This window comes from Lissotriton vulgaris, chromosome 2_1 (assembly GCF_964263255.1).
Source record: "Lissotriton vulgaris chromosome 2_1, aLisVul1.2, whole genome shotgun sequence".
NCBI lineage: Eukaryota > Metazoa > Chordata > Amphibia > Caudata > Salamandridae > Lissotriton > Lissotriton vulgaris.
This window is the reverse complement of record NC_141687.1, coordinates 1,441,886,580-1,441,909,877: the sequence shown is the minus strand read 5'-3', so window position 1 is coordinate 1,441,909,877 and position 23,298 is coordinate 1,441,886,580. Positions and strand designations below refer to the sequence as shown.

The 23,298-nt window shown below is 45.2% G+C and overlaps 2 protein-coding genes across 2 annotated transcripts in view; one reads left to right on the top strand and one right to left on the bottom strand.

Moving 5' to 3' along the window:
- Positions 1-8,797: 8,797 nt before the first annotated feature.
- Positions 8,798-23,298, bottom strand: part of LOC147732723 (NXPE family member 4-like) — an 89,125-nt gene continuing 74,624 nt past the window's right edge. Inside the window, exons 4-5 of the mRNA XM_086954311.1 lie at positions 12,353-12,571; positions 8,798-9,333 (exon numbers count right to left, since the gene is read on the bottom strand). Coding sequence (XP_086810437.1) covers positions 8,798-9,333; positions 12,353-12,571 — 755 coding nt within the window. The remainder of the gene's footprint in view (positions 9,334-12,352; positions 12,572-23,298) is intronic.
- LOC147732724 (uncharacterized) lies at positions 20,362-22,295 on the top strand. The gene is made up of 2 exons (XM_086959033.1): positions 20,362-20,479; positions 20,527-22,295. Exons 1-2 carry the CDS (start codon positions 20,362-20,364, stop codon positions 22,293-22,295), a joined length of 1,887 nt encoding a protein of 628 aa, XP_086815159.1.

Sequence of the window (23,298 nt, the reverse complement as noted above, 5' to 3'; positions counted from 1 at the left end):
TGATGTTCCTGCTAGCAGAGTAAACAGAGAGTGTGTCCAGCCGTGTTGGTCGGTGCTGTTACTAGCTGCTTGAGTCCGATGTTGGCAAGGTTCTCCAGTAGGTAGGTGGTGTTCTGATCACTGGGGTTGTCTGGGTGGAAGTTGAGGTCCCCGAGTATGATTTACTCGGTAGATGCAAGAGCCTGGCGGGTGATGAATGATGTGCAAAGTAGCTGGTGGATGTGTGAAGTATTAAGAAGTTGTGTGAAATAGTTGGAGTATGTGCGAAGTAGCTGCAAGTTGTGTGAAGTTACTGGGGGATGTGCAAAGTGGCTAGAGGATGTGTGAAATAATTGGGGGATGTGTGAAGCAGTTGGAGGATGTGCAAACAAGCAGAAGGATGTGTGAAGTGGCTGAAGTATGTGTGAAGCAGCTGGAGGATGTGCAAAGCAGCTGGAAATTGTGTGAAGTAACTAGGAGATATGCAAAGTGGCTCGAGGGTCTACAAAGTAGCTGGAGGTTGTGAAATAGCTGGAGTCTGTGCGAAGATCCTTGAGGAGGTGCAAAGTATCTGGAGGGTGTGTGTAGTAGCTGGAGGATATGCAAAGTGGCTACAGGATGTGCAAAATAACTGGAAGAAGTGTGAAGCACTTAAAGGATGTCTAAAGCGGCCGGAGAATGTGCAAAGAGGATGGAGGATGTGCGAAGCAGCTGGAGGATCTACGAAGTGGCAGGAGGAAGTGTGAAGTAGTTAAAGGCTGTGAAAAGTACCTGGAGACTTTCTGAAGTGTCTAGAGGCCGTGTGATGAAGTTGAAGGCTGTGAGAATTATCTGGACACTCTGAAGTGTCTGGAGGCTGTGTGAAGTAGATGGAGGATGTGCAATGTGGCTAATGGATGTGTGAAGTGACTGGAGGATGTGCCTAGTGTCCAGGACCTGCGTGAAACACGTTGAGACTGTGTGAAGAATACACAGTCTATGTGAAGTACCAATGGCTACCTTAAGTGCTTGACCGAAATTAAAGGCTTAAATTCCCTGTGTTTGATATTATACATATTTGTAATGAATATGACGCTTGTATTTTTACTTACCCTGCCGTGAGGGCAACGGCTCCTGCACCAGACCAAGGGACACGCCGTGACGGAAACGGCAGCTTGTAAACGCCGCAACACCGCCTACAGCCACCGGGGGCCACAAACTACACCTCCCAGGTGCCCCGGCGGCCAAGTCGCGTCCCTGACGCCAGCTTTGCGCCCGGAGGCGCCAGAAAAGAGAGGAGCGCCGAGCGCTCTTTGGGACGCTTGTATTTTTACTTACCCTGCCGTGAGGGCAACGGCTCCTGCACCAGACCAAGGGACACGCCGTGACGGAAACGGCAGCTTGTAAACGCCGCAACACCGCCTACAGCCACCGGGGGCCACAAACTACACCTCCCAGGTGCCCCGGCGGCCAAGTCGCGTCCCTGACGCCAGCTTTGCGCCCGGAGGCGCCAGAAAAGAGAGGAGCGCCGAGCGCTCTTTGGGACGCTTGTATTTTTACTTACCCTGCCGTGAGGGCAACGGCTCCTGCACCAGACCAAGGGACACGCCGTGACGGAAACGGCAGCTTGTAAACGCCGCAACACCGCCTACAGCCACCGGGGGCCACAAACTACACCTCCCAGGTGCCCCGGCGGCCAAGTCGCGTCCCTGACGCCAGCTTTGCGCCCGGAGGCGCCAGAAAAGAGAGGAGCGCCGAGCGCTCTTTGGGACGCTTGTATTTTTACTTACCCTGCCGTGAGGGCAACGGCTCCTGCACCAGACCAAGGGACACGCCGTGACGGAAACGGCAGCTTGTAAACGCCGCAACACCGCCTACAGCCACCGGGGGCCACAAACTACACCTCCCAGGTGCCCCGGCGGCCAAGTCGCGTCCCTGACGCCAGCTTTGCGCCCGGAGGCGCCAGAAAAGAGAGGAGCGCCGAGCGCTCTTTGGGACGCTTGTATTTTTACTTACCCTGCCGTGAGGGCAACGGCTCCTGCACCAGACCAAGGGACACGCCGTGACGGAAACGGCAGCTTGTAAACGCCGCAACACCGCCTACAGCCACCGGGGGCCACAAACTACACCTCCCAGGTGCCCCGGCGGCCAAGTCGCGTCCCTGACGCCAGCTTTGCGCCCGGAGGCGCCAGAAAAGAGAGGAGTGCCTCTCGTCACGCGAGTCGCGCGCGGGAGCAGCCGGGCGAAGCCCGGGCAAAGGGCGGGCCCTCTACGGCCCTCATCGGCACAAGTCGGCCAGGCTAGGCCACCCCTCTAATTCTACATCCTTGTGCACCAGGAAACCATCGTATGAGTGATCATATCAAGCAGTGGCGTTCCAGACGTTGATTGTCCGCCTTCTTTGCGCACAGGCTATCCAGACGGGGGTCGGTAAGCAGGTCATACAGCTTCTATCGAATCGCCCAGGAGCCTGGCTTAGGAAGGGGGTTCACGCGAAACGCCATCACACTGACGAGTGTGGAAAGGAGTCAACTTGATATCTGCACAAGCTTGAAGTAAGACTTTACTGTTTTTATCTTGGGAGTGACATTTTGTCAATAATCTGCACAGTGGGTATAAGACTTTCATACACCTTGCTAAATTATGCGCAAAAAAAATACACACACGGCACTCGAAGTACCAAAGAACACCATGGAAAATTACCTTGTCCAAGTGGTTAGCAAAATAAACAGCGAACGAAGACAATCGTTAGGTCTGTCCCAGTCCCCTATTCTTCCTCCTATGAGCCCACCCACTTCCTCGCAAATCAATGAGTCACTGCTGCTGGACTCTAACAACGATTTACATGCACCAGCCTCCCCAGTCACTATCAACACTGATGTCAGTACAGTGAATGTGGGGGACACTGAACAACATGCGGTAATTGACTCAGATGCACAGCTAGTCATTGAGGATGAAGAAAACAATGATAAAGAAGATACGGAGGATGATCCACCGGCCAAGCAGTCCTCAAGGGCAGTCAGAGCCAGTCGTAGATTGCAAAGCAAACGTGGGGGGGCACGTTCTGGAAAAAACAAGACTATATCACCACTAAAGGATAAAAACATCTGCCATATCAAGGAGGTTAATAATTTGAGGGACTTTTTGGACGAGGACCTAATGTCGAAAATAGCGGAGCTGTTAGAAATAAAAATACAGACAATTGTTAAGCCACTTATTAGCAAGATTGACAAACTTTCTGCAGAGATAAAGAAACTTGGAAATACTCAAAATGTTTTAGTAGATGCAATAGGTAATGCCTTAAGTAATGTCAATAAAGGCAATGATCCCCCAGGGAATGATAGTGAATCCAGGGTAACATCAGATGTCATTCCTCCAGGGGTAACCCCTGTAGAAGACCCACAAACTTCTAGTCAAAATACTAATAACCTGCCATTAGATGCCCCAACTGTCCGACAAATTGATTCAACACACGCTACAGTGCCCACTAGTCTGGATGAAAACCAGACACAATTTGTAGTTGAAGCTGCACCGTTAGTGCTAGTGTTAGCCAATACACCAACCCTATTACCGGACCAAACTGAGTCAGCCTCATCACTTAAAAGTAAGGCATTATATTGGCTTTCAAATAATATGAAGCTAGCACAGGGGGGTGAACAGAGGTTAGCTGATGAAATCAAAACAGCAAGGAGGGTAGGCTGGATAGGAAAAAAACAAAAAAAATGGAAGGGCGACTGTGTGATATTAAATTTCTCGACCGCAGCTGCTCTTCCTGATATTTTGCAAAATATCCTTCCACCACAAAAAAGAAGTAGCTCTATAATCCCTCTCACATTAGAATTTTTCTACACTGATACACAAAAAGCCAATAACAAAAAACCCCGGAAGCCTGTTTGGTCAATGCGAGATCATGGTTGGGGAGGGGGTCCATCAGCTCCTGACATGAATTACGCTCCTCAAAGTAGGGCAGGCCCATGGCTACCATACCACCACAATATTTTCCCAAATACTACCCCAGGGCAAAATTGGAATCAAATGGGCAGACGAGGGCCTGGTATTATAACTAACAACTGTGGGCCTACAGGAAATGCTAAATATAATGGAGGATGGCCAGGTATGCAGCAGAATGTACTGTATCCTAATACCCCAGCACCCATAGGTAATACTGACTTTAACGGAGGATGGTTGGGCCCTTTTCAGAACCCACCCCTTCCCATTACCCCTGCACCTAGATGGAATGCCCCCACAAATGGTTGGGGCTTTGGGGCTCCATCCTATAACTTGGGAGTTAGCACGTCGAATAGGTTTGCAGCTCTAGCTGGTTTAGCTGACTGCGACTGACTTGAGGGTAGGGCCCTGACAACGCCAAGCAGCATCAACCACACATACCCTAGTTCATGTCTTGAAACCAATTCAAAGCATATTGCACCTAACATAATCTTGCAACAGTCACCACATCTTGTTGAAACAACAACACAACAACTGCTCCCAGAGATACCTAGGACAACTCCACCTTGCCAGGCAACAGAAACAGAAGGGGCTTTAGGAAGCTTAAAAATCATTTGCTGGAATATTGCAGGTCTGAAAAAAAACCTTTTAGACCCATCCTGGCACGACTACATTTCAGGTGGGGATATCATTATGTTCCAGGAGACATGGGGGCTTGAAAACTACTATAAGGTGAATTATAAATCCTTTTTTATACCCGCAGTAAACACAAACGGGGGGAGACCCTCTGGCGGACTAACAATTTGGGTGAAAATCACTGGTGGCCTATCCATTAAGCAAATTGACATTAATAATCCCGACATTTTATTGCTCGAATTAAAAGACACAAAGGGTCGCTGCACTTACGTGATCAATGTTTACAATAGACCTCATCGATCATGTAAAGAATCAATTATCGTAACCCAGTTGAGCAACCTTGTGGCGGGATTTGATCAAAATGCACAAATGATTATAGGCGGTGATTTTAACAGAGGCTTTGAACCCATAATAGGACTGGAAGACATCCATAAGGATGAGGATATGGTAAACAACATTCCCTTAGTAGATACAAAGTACAAAGCACCCTGCTCAGCGAGTACCTTACAAATATTGAACTTGACATTAGAATTGGGCTTACGTGCATGTAACGGGCGGTTGCCCTCAGACTGCCCCAGTAGACCGACGTTTATTAGAGGGGCATACTCCAGCCACTTAGATTATTTATTAGTCTCTCTGAATTTGTGGCCTATGATTATCGATCTACTGGTAGACGATCGCACGGAAAGCGATCACTATCCTCTGATTTTATCTGTCAAAACCCAGACTTTTAAAACCCCTGATAAAAGCGCAAATAGCACAATGTCCTTGCCACAAGATCCTCTAGTGGCAAACAATCGCAGATCCCTGAAATGGCCAATAGTACTAGACAATCCCAAAATCATTAGCCAAATTTATAATGTTTTTGTGAATCATATGTCCTCTCTCTTAGGTAATAGTACGGTCACTAAAAATCTTAGTTTGATAGAATCCCATGAACATTTAACTAACCAACTTGGCGGGATCCTGACCAGGGCAATAAAAAGACCTCATAATGCCCAAAAGAACAAACAAACCGGGGCTACCTGGTACAACCAGGACTGCCGGAAAGCCAAGACAGATTTAATTATAGCAGTCAGGGGGGGTTCAACGGACATCGTAAGAACTAAGAGAGCACAGTACAAAAGAATTTTATTAAAGGCCAAGAAGGAATGGGACGAAAGGGTTTGGTCCGATTTATTGGATGCATGCAAATGCAAAGATCAGACCACTTTTTGGAGCCTCATTGCTAGAGGCACGAAGGGAGTGACAGAAAGTAAAGATAAATTTTTAGAGGAAAAGATATGGGTCGAGCACTTCACTATGCTATATTCTTGTATAAGCTCAGGTGAAAGTGGAGGATGGGACAGTTTGCAGGCCCCCTTGGTAGCGCATGATGTACCTCTTGTATTCTCTTTAACAGAAACTATCTCTGCAATTAAGGCTGTTAAGTCAGGGAAAGCACCAGGCCCTGACAGAATACCAGGTGATCTTTGGAAACATGAAAACTACATCTGGGCTCCTTATATTAATTTATTATCCAATGAAATCGCTCAAGGAGCTGCTATTCCGGAAACTTGGAAGGGGGCAGAGATTGTGGCTCTGTTCAAGAAGGGTGATAGGTCAAACCCCTCGCATTACCGACCTATCAGCCTTATTGACGTGTTACAAAAAATCTTTGCACAACAGGTTCTTGGTCGGCTTACCTCCTGGATTGAAGAGCACTCTATTTTTACAAAATATCAGGCAGGTTTTAGATGTAAGATAAGTACTGTTGACCAGGTTTTTAGATTTTTATGTTTAGTCTGGAAATATACCATTATAAGGAGTTCCCATATATACGTGGCTTTTGTTGATTTGAAGGCAGCTTTTGATATGGTTCCTAGGGCAGCCCTATGGAAGACATTAAAAAAAATGGGCGTCCCTGGAAATATCCTTCAAATTTTAATTAGACTCCATGAGAACAATTATGCACGTGTAAGATGGGGACCGAATGGAGAAGTCACTGAGAAAATAAAGATAGCAAAAGGGGTAAGGCAAGGGTGCGTAATGGCACCTACCTTATTTTCTCTATATGTCAATGACATCCCTGATACTCTTTTGGGCTGCGAGCATGACTCTCCCAAATTGAGTGGGCAAGCCGTTCCGGCACTATTATTCGCAGACGACACAATTTTAATCTCTCAGACACCTAGGGGGCTCCAAAACCTTTTAAATACATTCAGTTTGTACTGTCATGATAAAGAATTAGAAATTAATTCCTCAAAAACTAAAATCATGACAATCAACCCCCACAAAGGTTTTAATAAGGTTTTTAAAATAAACAACAAACCTATTGAAGAAGTCCCCAATTTTAAATACCTGGGCGTTATTTTAGACAGTGACGTCACATGGAAAACGCAATTGGAGAATTCAAAACTAAGGCTAACCCAAAATCAGGCACCAATCCTAAGGAAACACAAGAATAGCCATTACAAAGCGGTCTCACCGGCTATTGAATTATTCAAATATAAAGTGCAATCTTCCTCACTTTATGGTGCGGACCTTTGGGCTTATGCTTCAAAGGTTACCTTCCGAGTGAGAGAAAATTCCTTTATTAGGCAACTTCTAGGGATACCTGGGTCAACTCCAATGACGCCCACATTATGGGACCTTAATTTTAGGCGTACTGATGATTATGCTTCTCTTCGCCCGCTACTCTATTGGGTCCGTCTATGGTCCACGGAGGAGCTGGCTGTTTATAGAGAAGCTTTGCAAGAGATATTGGCAATAAAGAACATCACGCCCTTGCCATGGCTAGAGTACGTCAAAAAATGGTTCGAAAAATTAGGGTTAAGCGATTTCTGGTTTGACCCCGATTCCCTTACAAGTAGTTCAAAGCACATCTTGAAGCAAAGGTACTGGGACTATATTAGAGACTCAGTGCTTACAAATCCCAGAACAGGGACCCTAACCTCAAAATTTTTCGAAATTAAAATGAACATGCAATTAGAGCCCTTTATGGACGAAATCCACCCTCCATTGGCGAAAAGCCTATACCTAAAATTCCGCTATGGCATTTTACCACTAAAAGATAGAACAACTGGCTGGAATTGTAATAAGGGATTGATTGGGGTTGCGGGCTCCAACATATGTGAGTCATGCGAAATGGGGGTGAAAGAAGATGAGTCCCATGTTTTATTCATATGCCCAGCATACCTTAAAGCAAGGAAAAAATGGCTCAAGCCGATTTGTAATAGGCTAGGCCTTAGACATACCAAGGTTGGTCTAAGAATATTTAAAGGTGATACTGCACAACCGATTGTGTTTAGCCTAAGTCGTTTTTTCCTATGTGTTGCCTGGATTAGGAAAAAGAAAAATCAGAGAATTTAAATATAAAGGGGCTATGTTATTGATTGTCTGTTAGTATAATGCTGCCTGTCTTATTGTTATGGTGTATATCACTTTTTAAACATAACAGATATTAATTTATTATTTTAACTCTGTGTATAATTAGTTAGTGCTCCATATAGAAAGGGGACCGACCAGGAACTAGTGGATGACTTTTGCGTATTTTGCACAAACAAGATGTGATGATAAATTTTTTCCCACTGCTGCTACTTACTATGTATTATAATGATGTATCGTGATTTTTTATGTATTGTATCTTACAAGGTTTTTTTAAACCGAATAAAGATTGAAATGAAATGAAATGAAACGGGTGTTGCAAAAATGTTAACCTATGTGGAACACAAATGTTTACTGCCCTATGTGCTATAAAGTAATGTCCCAAAAACATGACCTTCGCCATGTCCTCTCACATTAATTCCTGAGTGTTATCCAGTCTCTCTTGGCGCAGCAAATTGGCCTATGTGCAGCATTCGAGGCACAAGCTGCTGTTGCTCAAATAAACATGTTCAATTTAAAGTTGGTATGCCTGTACTATATAACATACCAATTGTAATTAAAGAAGGAAAACCAGAAATACACCCCCATCCGATTGGCTCAACGTTGAAAAAGAAGTGTCATGATAGAAACAATGTTACGATTCACTGTCCCTGCCCTGAGATAATCATACCAATTACACACTTAGGGGCCAATTACAATGTCGGTCAGAAAGCCCATGAATAGCTCATTGATTATATTTCCTTCACAGCCCACCACCGATTCAACTAGAGATCCTGGCTTAAACACCTTGTGATTTAAATATACAACCAGAACTTCATCTGGCCCCCTCACACCTTATTCAGATTGTCGATAGTCGTACACATCATTGCTTTTGTACTTGACCCATAGGTTAACATATGTACGTCAAAAACATCTGAACGTGGTTTTCAACCACACTGGGAATCGGATGAAGGAAATATGACGCAGATGCAATTGTCATATCCCAGGAGTCGAGGAAGCCAATATTGAGACCCCGAAAAATCTGCTTGGTGGTAAGGTAATGTATATAGCCGTGGAAGTCACTCAGACGCTCTATATCTGTTGAATGCTCTCGGATGTTTTCTGTCTTCACTATGATCTTGCTTTCAGGACTCCGGGCCAGGAGGCGTTCCACAGCTTTGCGAACAGAGATGATTCTCCGTAGAAATAGGCTGAGTGGGAAAGGGCGGAAGTGATGGCCAATCATTACAACAATGATGTAGTTGGCCCCACCAACCAGCTTGTCAATTTCGTGAGGCACATAGGCAAGACTTTTTACATTGTACACACTTTCTGTCAAAAATGGATGTCCATGCCTGATCCACTGAAGTTGTATGTTCTTGTCTATGTCCACATAGCGGATAGTTCCATGGAGACCTTTTTCATGGACGTTAAAAGGTTTGAGAGCTGAGGAGGAAAAAGAATATTGAATTAATTTAATTTATTTAGAGGTAAGGTCAATTAAGAAAATCAGCTAGGACTGTAGTTTGCCAGACCCAATTTTCGCAAAGACAATTTTCTCTTTGCCATCAACCATAACATCAATCAGACATGAATCAGTGACATGCATAATTACCACGTACGATCACTGCATTGAAGCCGGAGCAGATGTCAGCCTATTGGGATGTAGGTTGTTTGTTATTCCAGGTGGTGATAATAGACCCAGAATTACCAACACCTGGGATATCATTAATACTGGAGTAAACAAAAAGTAATGGATAGAATGCTTGAATGAATTACAGGCACTGGTAATTACTCGGCCGCATCCCAATCCATCATTATTTTGCACACTGTGCCATATCAGTGTGAAAACGGCCCTGGGTTGCTTTTTTCCGGTTCAGGGAGGACCTGGCTTGGCAGTTAGGGCTGGACTTTTCCTATAGTAGCAGGGTCAACTGATTTGCATATAGCTGTGTACTAACTGAGGTGGCATGGTGTTCAAAATAATGATAGATTGAGATGCGGCTCGAGTAAATACCAGTGGCTGAGGTTAATTCAAAAATTCCAACCATTACTTTTTGTATGTCACCCAATGGGATGGGTATGCCCAGATGTGGGTCCTGTGCACAGTCTGCTTTTCGGAAACAATCTATTCTCATCTGGTAAGCCTATAACAAGGACAAAACTGGTCCTGGGCTGCTTGTTTCCAGTTCAGGGAGGACCTGATTTGGCAGTTCCGCCTGGACTACTCCTATTGGAGCAGGCTTCAGCCGGAGCTGCATACAGCTAGGTCCAGAGGGGGCATGGTGTGCAAAATAACAATGGATTGGGATGTGGCTCGAGTAAGTACCAGTAGCTGAGATTACTTCAAGCATTCCATCCATCACTGTTTTGTAAACTTTAGTACAGGGACTGGCCGTAGTGGGCACCGGGCATTTCCCTGGTGGGCCACCAGAGTGGGGGCCGATTTTGGGCCCCTGGGGGCTGTTTTTGTTACAAGGGGTCAGCAATATCGTCCCCCTGTAACAAAATCAGCAGAAACCGGCACCAGCAAAAAGCTCGGCTACACCCCCCTTACCCCAGGGGGGCTGGTTTTGGTTCCCTGTCCAGACCTGCTTTTGTATATCATCATTACTGGGACCAGACATTACAGGCATTATGATATATCCCACTACCTACGCATATGGATTGGAAATAGGCAGAAATTTGGATTAATAACTCATTCTCTGCATATTTTTCTCGAGTTCCTAGTCGGTAATTCCCATTTGAGCCACAACAGTCAATTCTGGGCAGAACAAGAACCCGTAATATAGGTCTATGCGAGCACCTGGCATCTGTTAACAACAAAAGAGGGACAGGAAGGGGACAATATTTATAGGGGTCCAGTGTGCACGTCCCAATGAACTATATTCCAATCAATTGCACAAAGTTCTCCTGGGGGTGGTATATATGTAATGAAGAGTGAACTATCTTCCTCTCTCTGAAAAGGTGGTTGTATCTGGAAGTCAGGGGCGGGTGTCCATTGTCGGAATTAGGGAAACCTCACACAACAGGTTGGTTCTATGGCTACTGTCATATTCCCAACCGATTGCTTCGTGTCATCATCGGCTTCCTGCTCCTGCGTCAAGCCGGCGCTGCAATGCCTGACGGGTAGCACACAGTGCTACACTTTGTTGGAGATCTTTTATTCCATGGCCGATGTTTGAGTGAGTGTGAGGGGCTCTAGTGGTGAAGTAGTGAGCGTGGCTTGTGGTGATTCTAAAAAAAGTTAGTGTAGTCTACTCTGGGTATTTTATTCCTGTAGCTACCTACTTTGTTAAAACTAAGAGGGGTATGGGGTTTCAACCAACCTATGTGTGGGAAGCCCGTTCAACCCTCATAAGTGATCTGGTCGACATGTTTCATGCCATCACGGCAATTCATCAGGACCAAAAGGTGCTCATAAACTTAAAAAGGAGCCCATAGTGGGCTGCAGGGTTAAGTGAATAAAACCTGAGGGGTCAGGATCTGGAACAGGAGGAGTTCCTGTATCGTTGTCCGCCCCTCAGTCACTGTTGATGGTTTTCCCAGGCTGCTTGGGTGGGACCTGCGTAATCGATTTGTGATCTTGATCACGCGTAGAAGTTACCTCTAAACCTAGGTCCGTATGGCCGGCGAAGCTCGGTCATGAAGCATGGAATAAAAGATCTCCAACAAAGTGTAGCACTGTGTGCTACCCGTCAGGCATTGCAGCGCCGGCTTGACGCAGGAGCAGGAAGCCGATGATGACACGAAGCAATCGGTTGGGAATATGACAGTAGTCATAGAACCAACCTGTTGTGTGAGGTTTCCCTAATTCCGACAATGGACAACCGCCCCTGACTTCCAGATACAACCACCTTTTCAGAGAGAGGAAGATAGTCCACTCTTCATTACATATATACCACTCCCAGGGGAACTTTGTGCAATTGATTGGAATATAGCACCTGGCATCTGCAAAGTTCTCTGCTGCTTCCCCACCAGTACTGAGCGACTCCCTCCTCAAACAAATGTTTACTGGTCGGGCAACACAGAAACAGGTTCAAAGCAGGGCTGTGAAGTCCTAAGAGATGCCATCGGAACCCGTGGGCGCCCCTCTCTCCTAATTTAAATAACACTCCACTAGCCTCACCATGAAGAGGTCCCAGGAGCCTGCCTCGCGCAGCTTGCAGAGACTCCTTAACCACAAACTAGAATTAAATATCCCCAACAAAGCTACAGTCCATGTAACCACACTGCCTTTGGCCCCGTTGTACCTGGGACTTTAGTCCAATTGTATTGTGACAGACAAGAAATATACAGTCCTTTTTACGCAACCAGGCGCATTCGCGGTGACTGGGTCTGACGATGGCCCGGTGCAGTGCCCATCATGCCTTACTTCAACATGCCCTGTGGAGTCAACACCTGTGAAAGAATACAGAGCTGAAGCACGGTGATCATTCTGTAGTTACATGCTGGATGAACCTACTTTTCACATTATTGAGGAAATACGACATCCACTGGCCAAGAGTTGAATCCCCCATTAGGTAAATCATCTTCCCCGGCAGACACTTGTCCATCAGGTCTTTGCTGCTGCTCGGAGACATCGAGCAACCAACTGGATTCCAGATATTTTGCAGGAAGTGGCCGCCAGGGAATGGGGAGTGCATCCCGGTCCTGCATTTTTCTTCTTTTGATGATTTGCCTTCTGATAAAAAAATAAAATAATGCATCTTGTGAACGAATAAAAACACAATATACAGCGCGCAGAGGCCTGTGTGTTAAAATAAATTATGGAGAGTGCTGAGGGCTGTTTGGTGCTTTCTGGGGTACAACCTAAAATGCAGTGCTGTGATTGAAATGCTTTTTTATTATAGAAGTGACATTCAAACTTAAGACTTCTCTTGAATGGGTCTACATATGTGTCTGGGATCACAGCTATGAAATCACCCTTTGTGTTGTAGACAATGAAGCAAAAGACGAATATGAGATACAGAGTGACTATTAGTAGCCACCAGAAACTAAGCTGAAATATTAATAAACATTGAAGTATAATCTACTGCGGCACATGATCCATAAAAGGGGCCCCTCCTCCTGCTGCTTTTGAAAAATATGGACCCGCCTTTTCCGTAACTTTTTACTCATTTAGAACCTTCATTCCAGTTGTCACTCACAGTGTAAACATAGTAAGGCAAGCTCATGTTCCCAAGAAAAGTTAATAACATGCAAAAAAGCGTTATGTAAAATGCTACTTTTATGCACGTAAAGGAGAAGCAGGTTACCAAAGCCAAGGTCGAGGAAAATCATTGACACTTGGACAGGGCAAGATGGTGGCCGCACCAGTGGCCTAGTGAGAGATGATGCGTGAGCATCCCTAACCCGATGCCAAACTACCTGCTGAAATACAAGAATTGAGTTGGGTAACCACAGAAGAGGAGCGCTCTGCAAATTCAGGGTCTGTAAAGTTATAGCTAAATGCGGTGCTCTTGGAGGAGGACGTGGTTACCTGCATTCACAAACAGTTATACAAAGTACAACAGCAAACAAGCAAATACCCTCTCGAGCACTCAATTTTTCAAAGTCTTATTGTAGAGTCACACAAGTTCCAAGTCTTGAATAGCGCACGCTCAAGTCCAAATCCACAATTCTGATGCTGGATTATCTTCCAAATGTTTATTTCTTAGTAGTTTAAATCAATGCGATCATCAGCAAATTCTTCACAGTTGTGCAGCCAACACGTGTTTCGTCATGATTATTTTAATCATACAATGACTTCCTCAGGGCTGCAATCCAAATAATAATAACAACTTAATAAAGGGGGTTCCTATTTTGTCATTAACACTCACCAGTTAACCGAGTGTGAGAAAAGATGATAGAGTAAGTAGGCCCCATTGTGAACTAGAATATTACGAAAAGAAAAGAGACTTAGAATAGCACCATCTATCTATTTCTCCTCCTGTGTAAGAGTTAACCTAATATCCCATGAGCTTGTTAAAACAGAATATATTGTAAGAATAAGGTATAATACACCTATGTCAGCATCATACTCATGTTCCAATATGACTTCTTTAGTGTAACAGAAATCCAAATCTGTAATAATAATGAAACATCGGATTCTCAAATACGACCGCATATTTCTAGACCCTGTTCCAAATTTATAATCATAGTAATTATTATACATATACCATTTGACAGTGTATCACTAATGTTCCATCCAAGTCACTGGTATCTAGTATATACATTATAGTCAGCAAAAGTTCCTATTATAACCACTATACAAAAGATACGCTACGGTTCCAATCAATAATGAAAAAACTATTCAAAACCATACTAGGGTCACTCGATCTAATATTATATAAGTTATATCAAAACTCATCCTACTCATCCCCTTCCTTATACTTGTCCACTCTCCTAATGTTCTAATAGAATCCACAGAGATTAGTGTTTGCTTCAATATATAGGTGTATGTGATACACATACATATCCTATATAAATATACACTCTACTAGTAATGCGTTAATTACTCTATTATTTCCATATTTCTATAACTCAAGATAAACACTCACCCAGCCACTCGTTATTTGTCCGTTCTCTGTCGTTCCTTAGTCAATAGATCCAACGTTTCTAAATTACTATCAGCGTATCAGCTATATCAGCAATGAATCAGGTCCGATTTCTGTAAATTTTAAGGAAACGATATAGGGAACCGCTAATAACCTGATATTGTATACTATCCGAGTAATAAACCCGGTAAATGAAAAACAGCACTCACCCAAGCTCCCCGCGAGTATCTCCGCATTTTCAGTTTGGCGTCTAGCGTGGGTGACATCTTGCAATTCCTATTTAAGCATGCTGAACTTCAGCGCCATCTTACAATGGGCAAGTATTGCTCCGAGTTGCCTAGTCAAATCAACTAATTAGTTAGTTGACTCGACTAGGCAATTCGGAGCAATACTTGCCCATTGTAAGATGGCGCTGAAGTTCGGCATGCTTAAATAGGAATTGCAAGATGTCGCCCACGCTAGACGCCAAACTGAAAACGCGGAGATACTCGTGGGGAGCTTGGGTGAGTGCCATTTTTCATTTACTGGGTTTATTACTCGGATAGTATATAATATCAGGTTATTCGCGGTTCCCTATATCGTTTCCTTAAAATTTACAGAAATCGGACCTGATTCATTGCTGATATAGCTGATACGCTGATAGTAATTTAGAAACGTTGGATCTATTGACTAAGGAACGACAGAGAACAGACAAATAACGAGTGGCTGGGTGAGTGTTTATCTTGAGTTATAGAAATATGGAAATAATAGAGTAATTAACGCATTACTAGTAGAGTGTATATTTATATAGGATATGTATGTGTATCACATACACCTATATATTGAAGCAAACACTAATCTCTGTGGATTCTATTAGAACATTAGGAGAGTGGACAAGTATAAGGAAGGGGATGAGTAGGATGAGTTTTGATATAACTTATATAATATTAGATCGAGTGACCCTAGTATGGTTTTGAATTGTTTTTTCATTATTAAGTTCAAGTTCAAGTTCAGGCATTTGTATAGCGCACTACTCACCCAGAGGGTCTCAAGGCGCTTGGGGAAGGGATTCATTATTTGTCGAATAGCCAGGTTTTCAGTTCTTTTCTGAAGGAGATGTGGTTCTGAGTAAGGCGGAGCTGGGTGGGGGTGAGTTCCAGGACTTGGCAGCCAGGAAGGAGAAGGATCTGCCACCCATGGTGGATTTCCGGATGCGTGGGACTGTGGCGAGGGCTTGATTGGACGATCTTAGTTAGCGGGTGGGTTTGTAGAAGGACAGTCGAGTGTTGAGGCATTCGGGTCCTAGATTGTAGAGGGCCTTGTGTGCGTGGGTGAGAAGGCGGAAAGTAATTCTTTTGTTGACGGGGAGCCAGTGGAGGTCTTTTAGATGTCCGGTGATGTGATCTTGGCGCGGGATGTCTAATATGAGTCTCGCTGACGCGTTTTGGATGCGCTGGAGTTTTTTCTGTAATTTTGTTGTGATTCCGGCGTAAAGTGTGTTACCATAATCCAGTCGACTCGTGACCAGTGCATGGGTGACAGTCTTTCTTGTCTCGAGGGGGATCCAGCTGAAGATCTTTTTGAGAATGCGAAGGACGTTGAAGCAGGAGGACGAGACGGCGTTGACTTGTCTGGACATCGAGAGAGAGGAGTCCAGGATGAAGCCAAGGTTGCATGCGTGGTCTGTGGGTGTGGGTGCTGTGCCCAGAGCGGAAGGCCACCAAGAGTCGTCCCAAGCTGAGGGGGAGGATCCTAGGATGAGCACCTCCGTTTTGTCTGAGTTGAGTTTTAGGCGGCTCTGTTTCATCCATTCGGCTACTTCTTTCATGCCTTCGTGAAGATTGGTTTTGGCTGTGTTGGGGTCTTTGGTGAGGGAAAGGATTAGCTGGGTGTCATCGGTGTAAGAGATGATGTTGAGGTTGTGTTGACGCGCGATGGAGGCGAGAGGACTCATGTAGACGTTGAAGAGGGTGGGACTGAGCGAGGATCCTTGAGGTACGCCGCAGATGACTTCGGTGGCCTCTGAGTAGAATGGGGGAAGTCGGACTCTTTGAGTTCTCCCGGCGAGGAATGAGGTGATCCAGTCCAAGGCTTTTCCTTGTATGCCGATGTTGCTGAGGCGTTAAATAAGGGTGCTGTGGCAGACTGTGTCGAAAGCGGCGGAAAGGTCGAGTAGGATGAGGGCCACTGTTTCTCCGTTGTCCAGGAGTGATCGGATGCCGTCGGTCGCTGCAATGAGGGCGGTTTCGGTGCTGTGTTTGGCTCGAAACCCGGATTGAGATGGATCACGGGAGTTGTTGGATTCAAGGAAGGCAGCGAGTTGGCTGTTGACGGCTTTCTCGATGACTTTGGCCGGGTAAGGGAGGAGGGATATGGGTCGGTAGTTTTTCAGTTCTGAGGGGTCTGCTGTGGGGTTTTTCAGAAGGGCGGTGAGTTCGGCGTGTTTCCAGATTTCTGGAAAGATGGCAGAGTTGAAAGAGCAGTTGATGACATCGCGGAGTTGGGGTGCGATGATGGAGTCAGCTTTGTTGAAGATGTGGTGGGGACAGGGGTCAGAAGGCGAGCTAGAGTGGATTGAGTTCATGAGGCGAATGGTGTCTTCAGTGGTGATTGCGTTCCAGGCACTGAGGTTGTTAGTTTGAGGAGTAGGATCTGAAGGGGGTGGGGCGGGTTGATCGCTGGGAGAGTTCTTGAAGCTGTTGTGGATGTCGGCAATTTTGTTGTAGAAGAAGGAGGATAGCGCGTCGCAGAGGACTTGGGAGGGAGTGATGTCGTTGGATGCTGCGGTGGGGTTGCTGAATTCTTTGACGATATTGAAGAGTTCCTTGCTGTTATGGGTGTTGTTGTCGAGACGATCCTTGAATGCTGATTTCTTGGCGGATCGAATTAGTTGGTGGTGTTTGCGGGTGGCTGCCTTGAGGGTGGACATGTTGTCGGTGGTTGGGTTTTTTCTCCATGTTTTCTCCAGGGTGCGGCATAGCTTCTTGGATTTTTTAAGGTCATCATTGAACCAGGGAGCCTTTTTGCTGGCTGATTTGATCTGGTGTTTTTTCAAGGGTGCTAATTTGTCAGCACTGTGGGTGATCCATTGCTTGAGATTGGTGGCCGCTTGGTTTGGGTCCGATGAGAGGGTGGGAGGGTTTTGGTTGAGTGATGTGAGGAGTTGTTCGGAGGTGATTTTGTTCCAGTTTCTTCGAGGAATAAGTTGTGGGCGGTTGTGGGTCAGGGTGGTTTTGTAGCTGAAGTGAAGACAGCTGTGGTCCGTCCAGTGGAGAGCTGTGGTGCGATCGAAGGAGATGTGTTTGCTGGAGGTGAAGATAGGGTCGAGCGTGTGTCCGGCTACATGGGTGGGGGTGTCAACAAGTTGTTTGAGTCTGAGGTTGCAAAACACAAGAGGAAGTAGAGAGGTACTGATAGAATCACCCTCCAATTAGATATGCATAAACAAATGGATTCTATCAATGTGAAGTGACAAAAAATATAATATTAATTTCTGTGAATTGTGGGAAGATTCACTCTCTCTTAAGGTGGTAAAGATGAGAGCACAATGTGCTTGTTAAAATACCCCTCACACACTAAAAAAATCCAATAGTGTCATGCTTCATCATTGGGGTCTTCCCGTCCCTCTACGGGGCGGGGCGTGCTACGACCTGGCGAACTACGCGGGAGCACTGATAATGTGACAAGGCTATGTGATGGTGCAAGGTGAGGTGTGTCAGTGAAGTGTAGGGACCTAATAATGTGTGGGAAAAAAACAAAAAGTTAAAAATCCTCTGGCTAGTGGAAAAAAACAATTTATTCACTTCCCTAGCTGTGGACGTTAAGAAGGGGGTTTTGGGGTAGAGCAAATAGCCACTACCTGGTCTACATGTTTCGTAAGCAGTCCCCTACTGCTTACTCATCAGGACCTTCTAGTGGCCCCTACTAAAAAATAGCTCAGTTGCTAAATATAGTAAGCCTGTCGTCCTAAAAACTAACAGTAAAAATAAACTGATAGTTTTATGCTTCAGGGCATGAGCTGGCCCAGGGAAGCTACGATTCTCAAAAAGAACCTAAATAGGTCTCTGTAAGGAAAAGAGGAGGAAACAAAAAGGACAAATCTTTACCAATTGTCATTCAATTCGAGACACGACGTATATGTAGCGCCACAATGCCCACGGGTCATTCAAGTTATGCCCAACTCATAAAGGTTATAATTAAAGCTTTATGGACAGAGTGATGATGCAATCTGCCATCCCCTGTGAGTCCGTTTGCTTAACGAACATATTGTTGCCCCACATAATTGAGGGCGGATTCATATTATCACACACATTCATTCATAACTCGATGCCCACATAGGCTCACACACAAGGTTAAAAAGAGGAATTCGTTTTTCAATTAGTCACCCGGCAAAATTATCTACCGTGCTGATATCATGACCCATGTTCGTTTAAAAACCATGACACACACACAAGATGTCATTACGGAAATTCATACATACTGCTGAGGCGGAATGAATGTGCCTCATGAGCTGGCAGTCGATAGGTGTTTCAATGCGGTAATCTGTAAGGAAAAAGAGCCGCGCCCATAGTGTCAGAGCACGCATCCTTACTGCAATGTTGCCGTTTTTTAAGACCAGGGTTTAACGACGTCTGGTAGCGTCTTTTACTTACAGTAGCCGCGCAAGGTTAATACCTTACTTCTATCCGTCCTGCCGCTCTGGAGAGTGCTCGTGTTAGAAGCCCAGTGCTGCTTATGACTTCCCTGAGCGCCGGACACGTGTGGAAAAACTAGAACGCTCACCTAAGATGGCCGCCCCTGGTGGAACGCGGGGTGTGCAAATTAGGTAGTCTCTTCACTATGTCTATTCCGTTTTGTATCTGCAGTGGCATTATTAAATAATTCACAATTATTTACAATCTTAAACCCGAAGGTCGCGCTTCATGTTAAAAAAAGTACACCCATAATCTTTGATGGAAAGAGGGTGATTGTGAGTGCGATGGTTATCAGATTCATCAGTCCTTCAGGGTGGATACAAAATGATAGTTGGTCCCATATTGGCACTGCTGTAGGACGATAAAGTGGTTATGGTAGTCTACAGCTGGGCCCACGGAATGTCATCGTTGAGCCCATATTTGTTTGACTGGACACGGAAAACCCATCTTTGTTCCTTCTCCAGTAGATATTTCTCGTGGTCGATCTGCTCAATCACTGTCCACATTATATCTTCAGGTTTATGCCCGCTTTCAAGAAAGTGGTTGGTCAGTTTCGTGCTTGACTTCTTGCACTTGATAGTGCTCTTATGTTCGCCTATTCTTATTTTCACCGCCCTGCTCGTCATGCCGATGTACTCGAGATTGCAGGGGCAGGTGATCATATAGACGACATTTGAACTGTTACAGTTACTGAAGCTTCTCTGCTCCCATGTAGTTCCATTCTTGAAAGTCAGTTTCTTACTTTTCTTGGTGAGACAGCATACCTTGCATCCACCGCAGGGGTAGTGTCCTTGTGCCAAGCTGGACTTGCCAGAGATCTTGGCCTCTTTTGGTCTAGTATGTACCAGGATGTCTCTAACACTTTGAGCCCTTTTGTGAGAGAACATGGGTTTTGGAATATCGAGGTCACCACTGTTCAGAATTTTCCAATTCTTATTGATTATTTTGGTGACTTGATCAGAATTCGTGTTATATGTTGTGATACATATTGGTCTCTGTATGTCCGCCTTCTTTACTTTGTCCTCGAGTAGGCTCTCCCTACAATTGTTCCTGGCTCTTTTGTACGCTTGACTGATGATCCTTTGTGGATAGTTCCTTTTTTGTAACTTTATCCTTAGGTCGTCGGATTGAGATTTGAAGTTGTCAATTTCGGTGCAGTTCCTGCGGAGACGCAGGAACTGCCCATAGGGAAGATTGTCCCTCAGATGTCTTGGGTGGAAACTTTGATACATTAGGAGGCAGTTCTTTGAGGTGCTCTTAAAATGTGTGGTCGTCATGAGTCTGCCATTCTTTGGGAAAATATTCAAGTCCAGGAATACCAAGTTGGTGTTAGAGGTGACACTGGTGAATTTGAGGAACTCGTCCTGATAATTCAACCACGTGAGGAACTGCTGGGCAGTTCTCTCATCTCCATCCCAGATGATGAGGATGTCGTCAATATACCTCTTCCACGGTGATTGCTGCCGCTCCCGCAGTTCCCGCCGGCCCTGATTCGCTGCTCTCTCCCCAGGCAGTGTTTGCTTTGGAGCCCGGTACAGTGGTTCCCATTGAAGTCCCTGAGGCTTCACAACGCTCAAAACCGACGGAGGCAACAGAGGCCATAAAATCGGCAGATCCGACCCCTTCTGAGGCGACTGAGGCTGAAGAGGCTGAAGAGGCTGAAGAGGCAGCTGATACCACCGCACAGCGACAATCAGATACACAGGCCCAAATGGATGGGGGGCCACCTGGCACAGAGGCAATGCCACCAATACCATTAAAATCCACAATGCAAATAGCACCTACATCAGCGGGGCTGGTATCTTCTCAGCAAGGGTTGGCATCGATTCATAAGGAGGTAAGGCCTGCATCCACACCAGTACCTCAACCAACACAGGCTACGCACACCCTCCACAGTGATGTTCCTTCTGTTTCTTCTGTCGAGCCTGTCGAGCCTAACTCTCTTGAATCAGTTCCAGTTCCAGTGCATCCCCAGGCATGCACAACCCCCCTCGAGACAGTTACGTCCAGCTTGGGTAAGGAGACTACCATCGCTCGGCAGCATCTAAATGATGGGCAGTGTGCAACTGACTTCAAATTGGGGTCAGGCTTAGCGTCAGATACAGACAAGGAACCATCAGAGTTTTTTACCATCTCTGAAGGTGCGGAGGAGTCTATACTGCTTCAGGACCAAGACATCGACTCAGACTCCTACTCTCTCTCTGATTCCCAATCTGACTCAGAAATCTGTACAAACACGGATGCAAGCTCACAAGATAGTGATCCGGACGTAGTTATGGGCAGACACAGGAGGCACACAGTGCTAAAAAAGAAAAAAGGCCACCTTGGTGCTAGTGGTCGCCCTAGGGCCCAATCTCCTCATACTAGCATGCAGGATCCTCCCCCTAGACCCCATAGCGATAGTTCCCCTTTTTTTGATCAGCAAAATGCCACCTTGACATCTGTCATGGACACAGTGCTTCAGGCAATTGCCTCCCATAGGGAACAGACGTCAAAAGATGGGCGCAGGGCTCAACAAGCACTTCATAAAGTCCAGGGAGTTGTACGCAAACTCTCTAAATCAGTGGCTGCATCAAATGCAAGAATGACCGACATGGAGGACCGCATAGTGGTAAATGAGGCTGAAGCCACAGCTGTAAAGGAACAAGTAGATGCTCATGATGCTGAATTAAAAGACGTCAGGTGGAAACTGGAGGAAATGGAAAATCGCATGCGACGCAACAACCTCCGAGTACTTGGTGTTCCGGAAAAAATTGAGGGTGAAAATGTGCATATGTTTGTAATCCAGCTTTTCAAGGATACGCTCCCTGAACTTTCCACCTGGAACTGGGAGCTAGAGGTGCAACGCGCCCACAGAACTCCATTTACTTTAAGGGCCACAAAGGAACAGTCTAAATATCCAAGGGCTATCTTAGTGTACTTTGGAAATTTCCTCCTCCGCCAAGCTATTGCCGAGAAAGCAAGACCAGATGCTCATCGGACAAGAGGTGAAATTTCCTATTTTGTTAGACCCGACTTCTGCCACACCACGGTGGAGCGGAGGTGGCGGCTTCGTCAACTGATTAAGCCTTTCTTGGAGAAAAAGGCCCAGGTGTACCTGAATAACCCGGCAACTCTGAAAGTCATCTATAAGGGCCACGCTAAGTTTTTCACTTCAGAAATCAAAGCAAAAGACTTTCTTGACAGCATGAACTAGAGATGTACTTTTTCACTATAACGTTGGGCCTTACTGCCTTAAAAAGAGGGGGGACTAGAGGGAACTAGAGGGAACAAGAGGGAAACAGCACACCTAGTCAAGGCTATGAATTAGATAACGTCTTTGTGAGATAGCCACCAATTAGTTACTAAATATTCTTATAAAAAAAAAAAAAAAGGAAAAAAAAGAAGAAAAAGGTGGGGGAAAAAAAAAAAAAGGAAATCCCTAGGGTGCTAGCATGTGGGCTATCTAAGACCTATCTAATTCCTCTAACTAAACGATAACCAAAATATACATAGAACTGATGTTTATCACACTCTCCAGACAGGATTTTTTAGCTCTCTATATAAAAGTTCTATAATGGGTCACACTGTTTGCTCTCTTAGTTCTCTGGCTCTATCTTACTCACTACTGCTTTTTTTCTTTCTCTCCTTTTTTTTTTCTCTATTCTATTCTCATCATGTATTTTCTCCTATCATATGCCCTCTAAAAGGACTTTATAAGATATAAGTCTATATGGGTGACACTGGGTAGCGATGTCTCTCCATCACAACAGACTCTAGCTAGAGTCTAAATGCCTCACTGGGGGAGAGGCGGGGGGGTGGGGGAGGGCAGTCAAGGGGTGGGAGGGGGAAAGGGGGTGGGGGAAAATGCAAAAAAATGTACAAATTCATTCGCAAATTCATTCGCAAAGTAAAGTATATGCAAATATTATTTGTGGATTACAACAAATATGGCAGAGAAACAAGAGACATTATAATTTTTGACGCTAACTACAGCTCATTTGGTCGATATATGGAAACCAGGTTGAACGTATTTTTTTTTAAATGGGGAGAGTGAGTTTATGTTCATGGAACGTGGCAGGTTTAAATGATAAAAGTAAAAGGGCTCAACTATTCCAACTAACACGCCAGAATCCAGTAGACATACTTTGCCTGCAAGAAACTCATATTGTAACTGCTGATAGGGAATTACTTAAATTACCTGGATATAATCTGCTGGT

Coding starts and splice junctions, on each gene's coding strand:
- LOC147732724 (XM_086959033.1), top strand. CDS start 20,362: ATGTGTGGTCGTCATGAGTCTGCCATTCTTTGGGAAAATATTCAAGTC. Junction 20,480..20,526: donor CGTCCTGATAATTCAACCAC/GTGAGGAACTGC, acceptor CCAGATGATGAG/GATGTCGTCAATATACCTCT.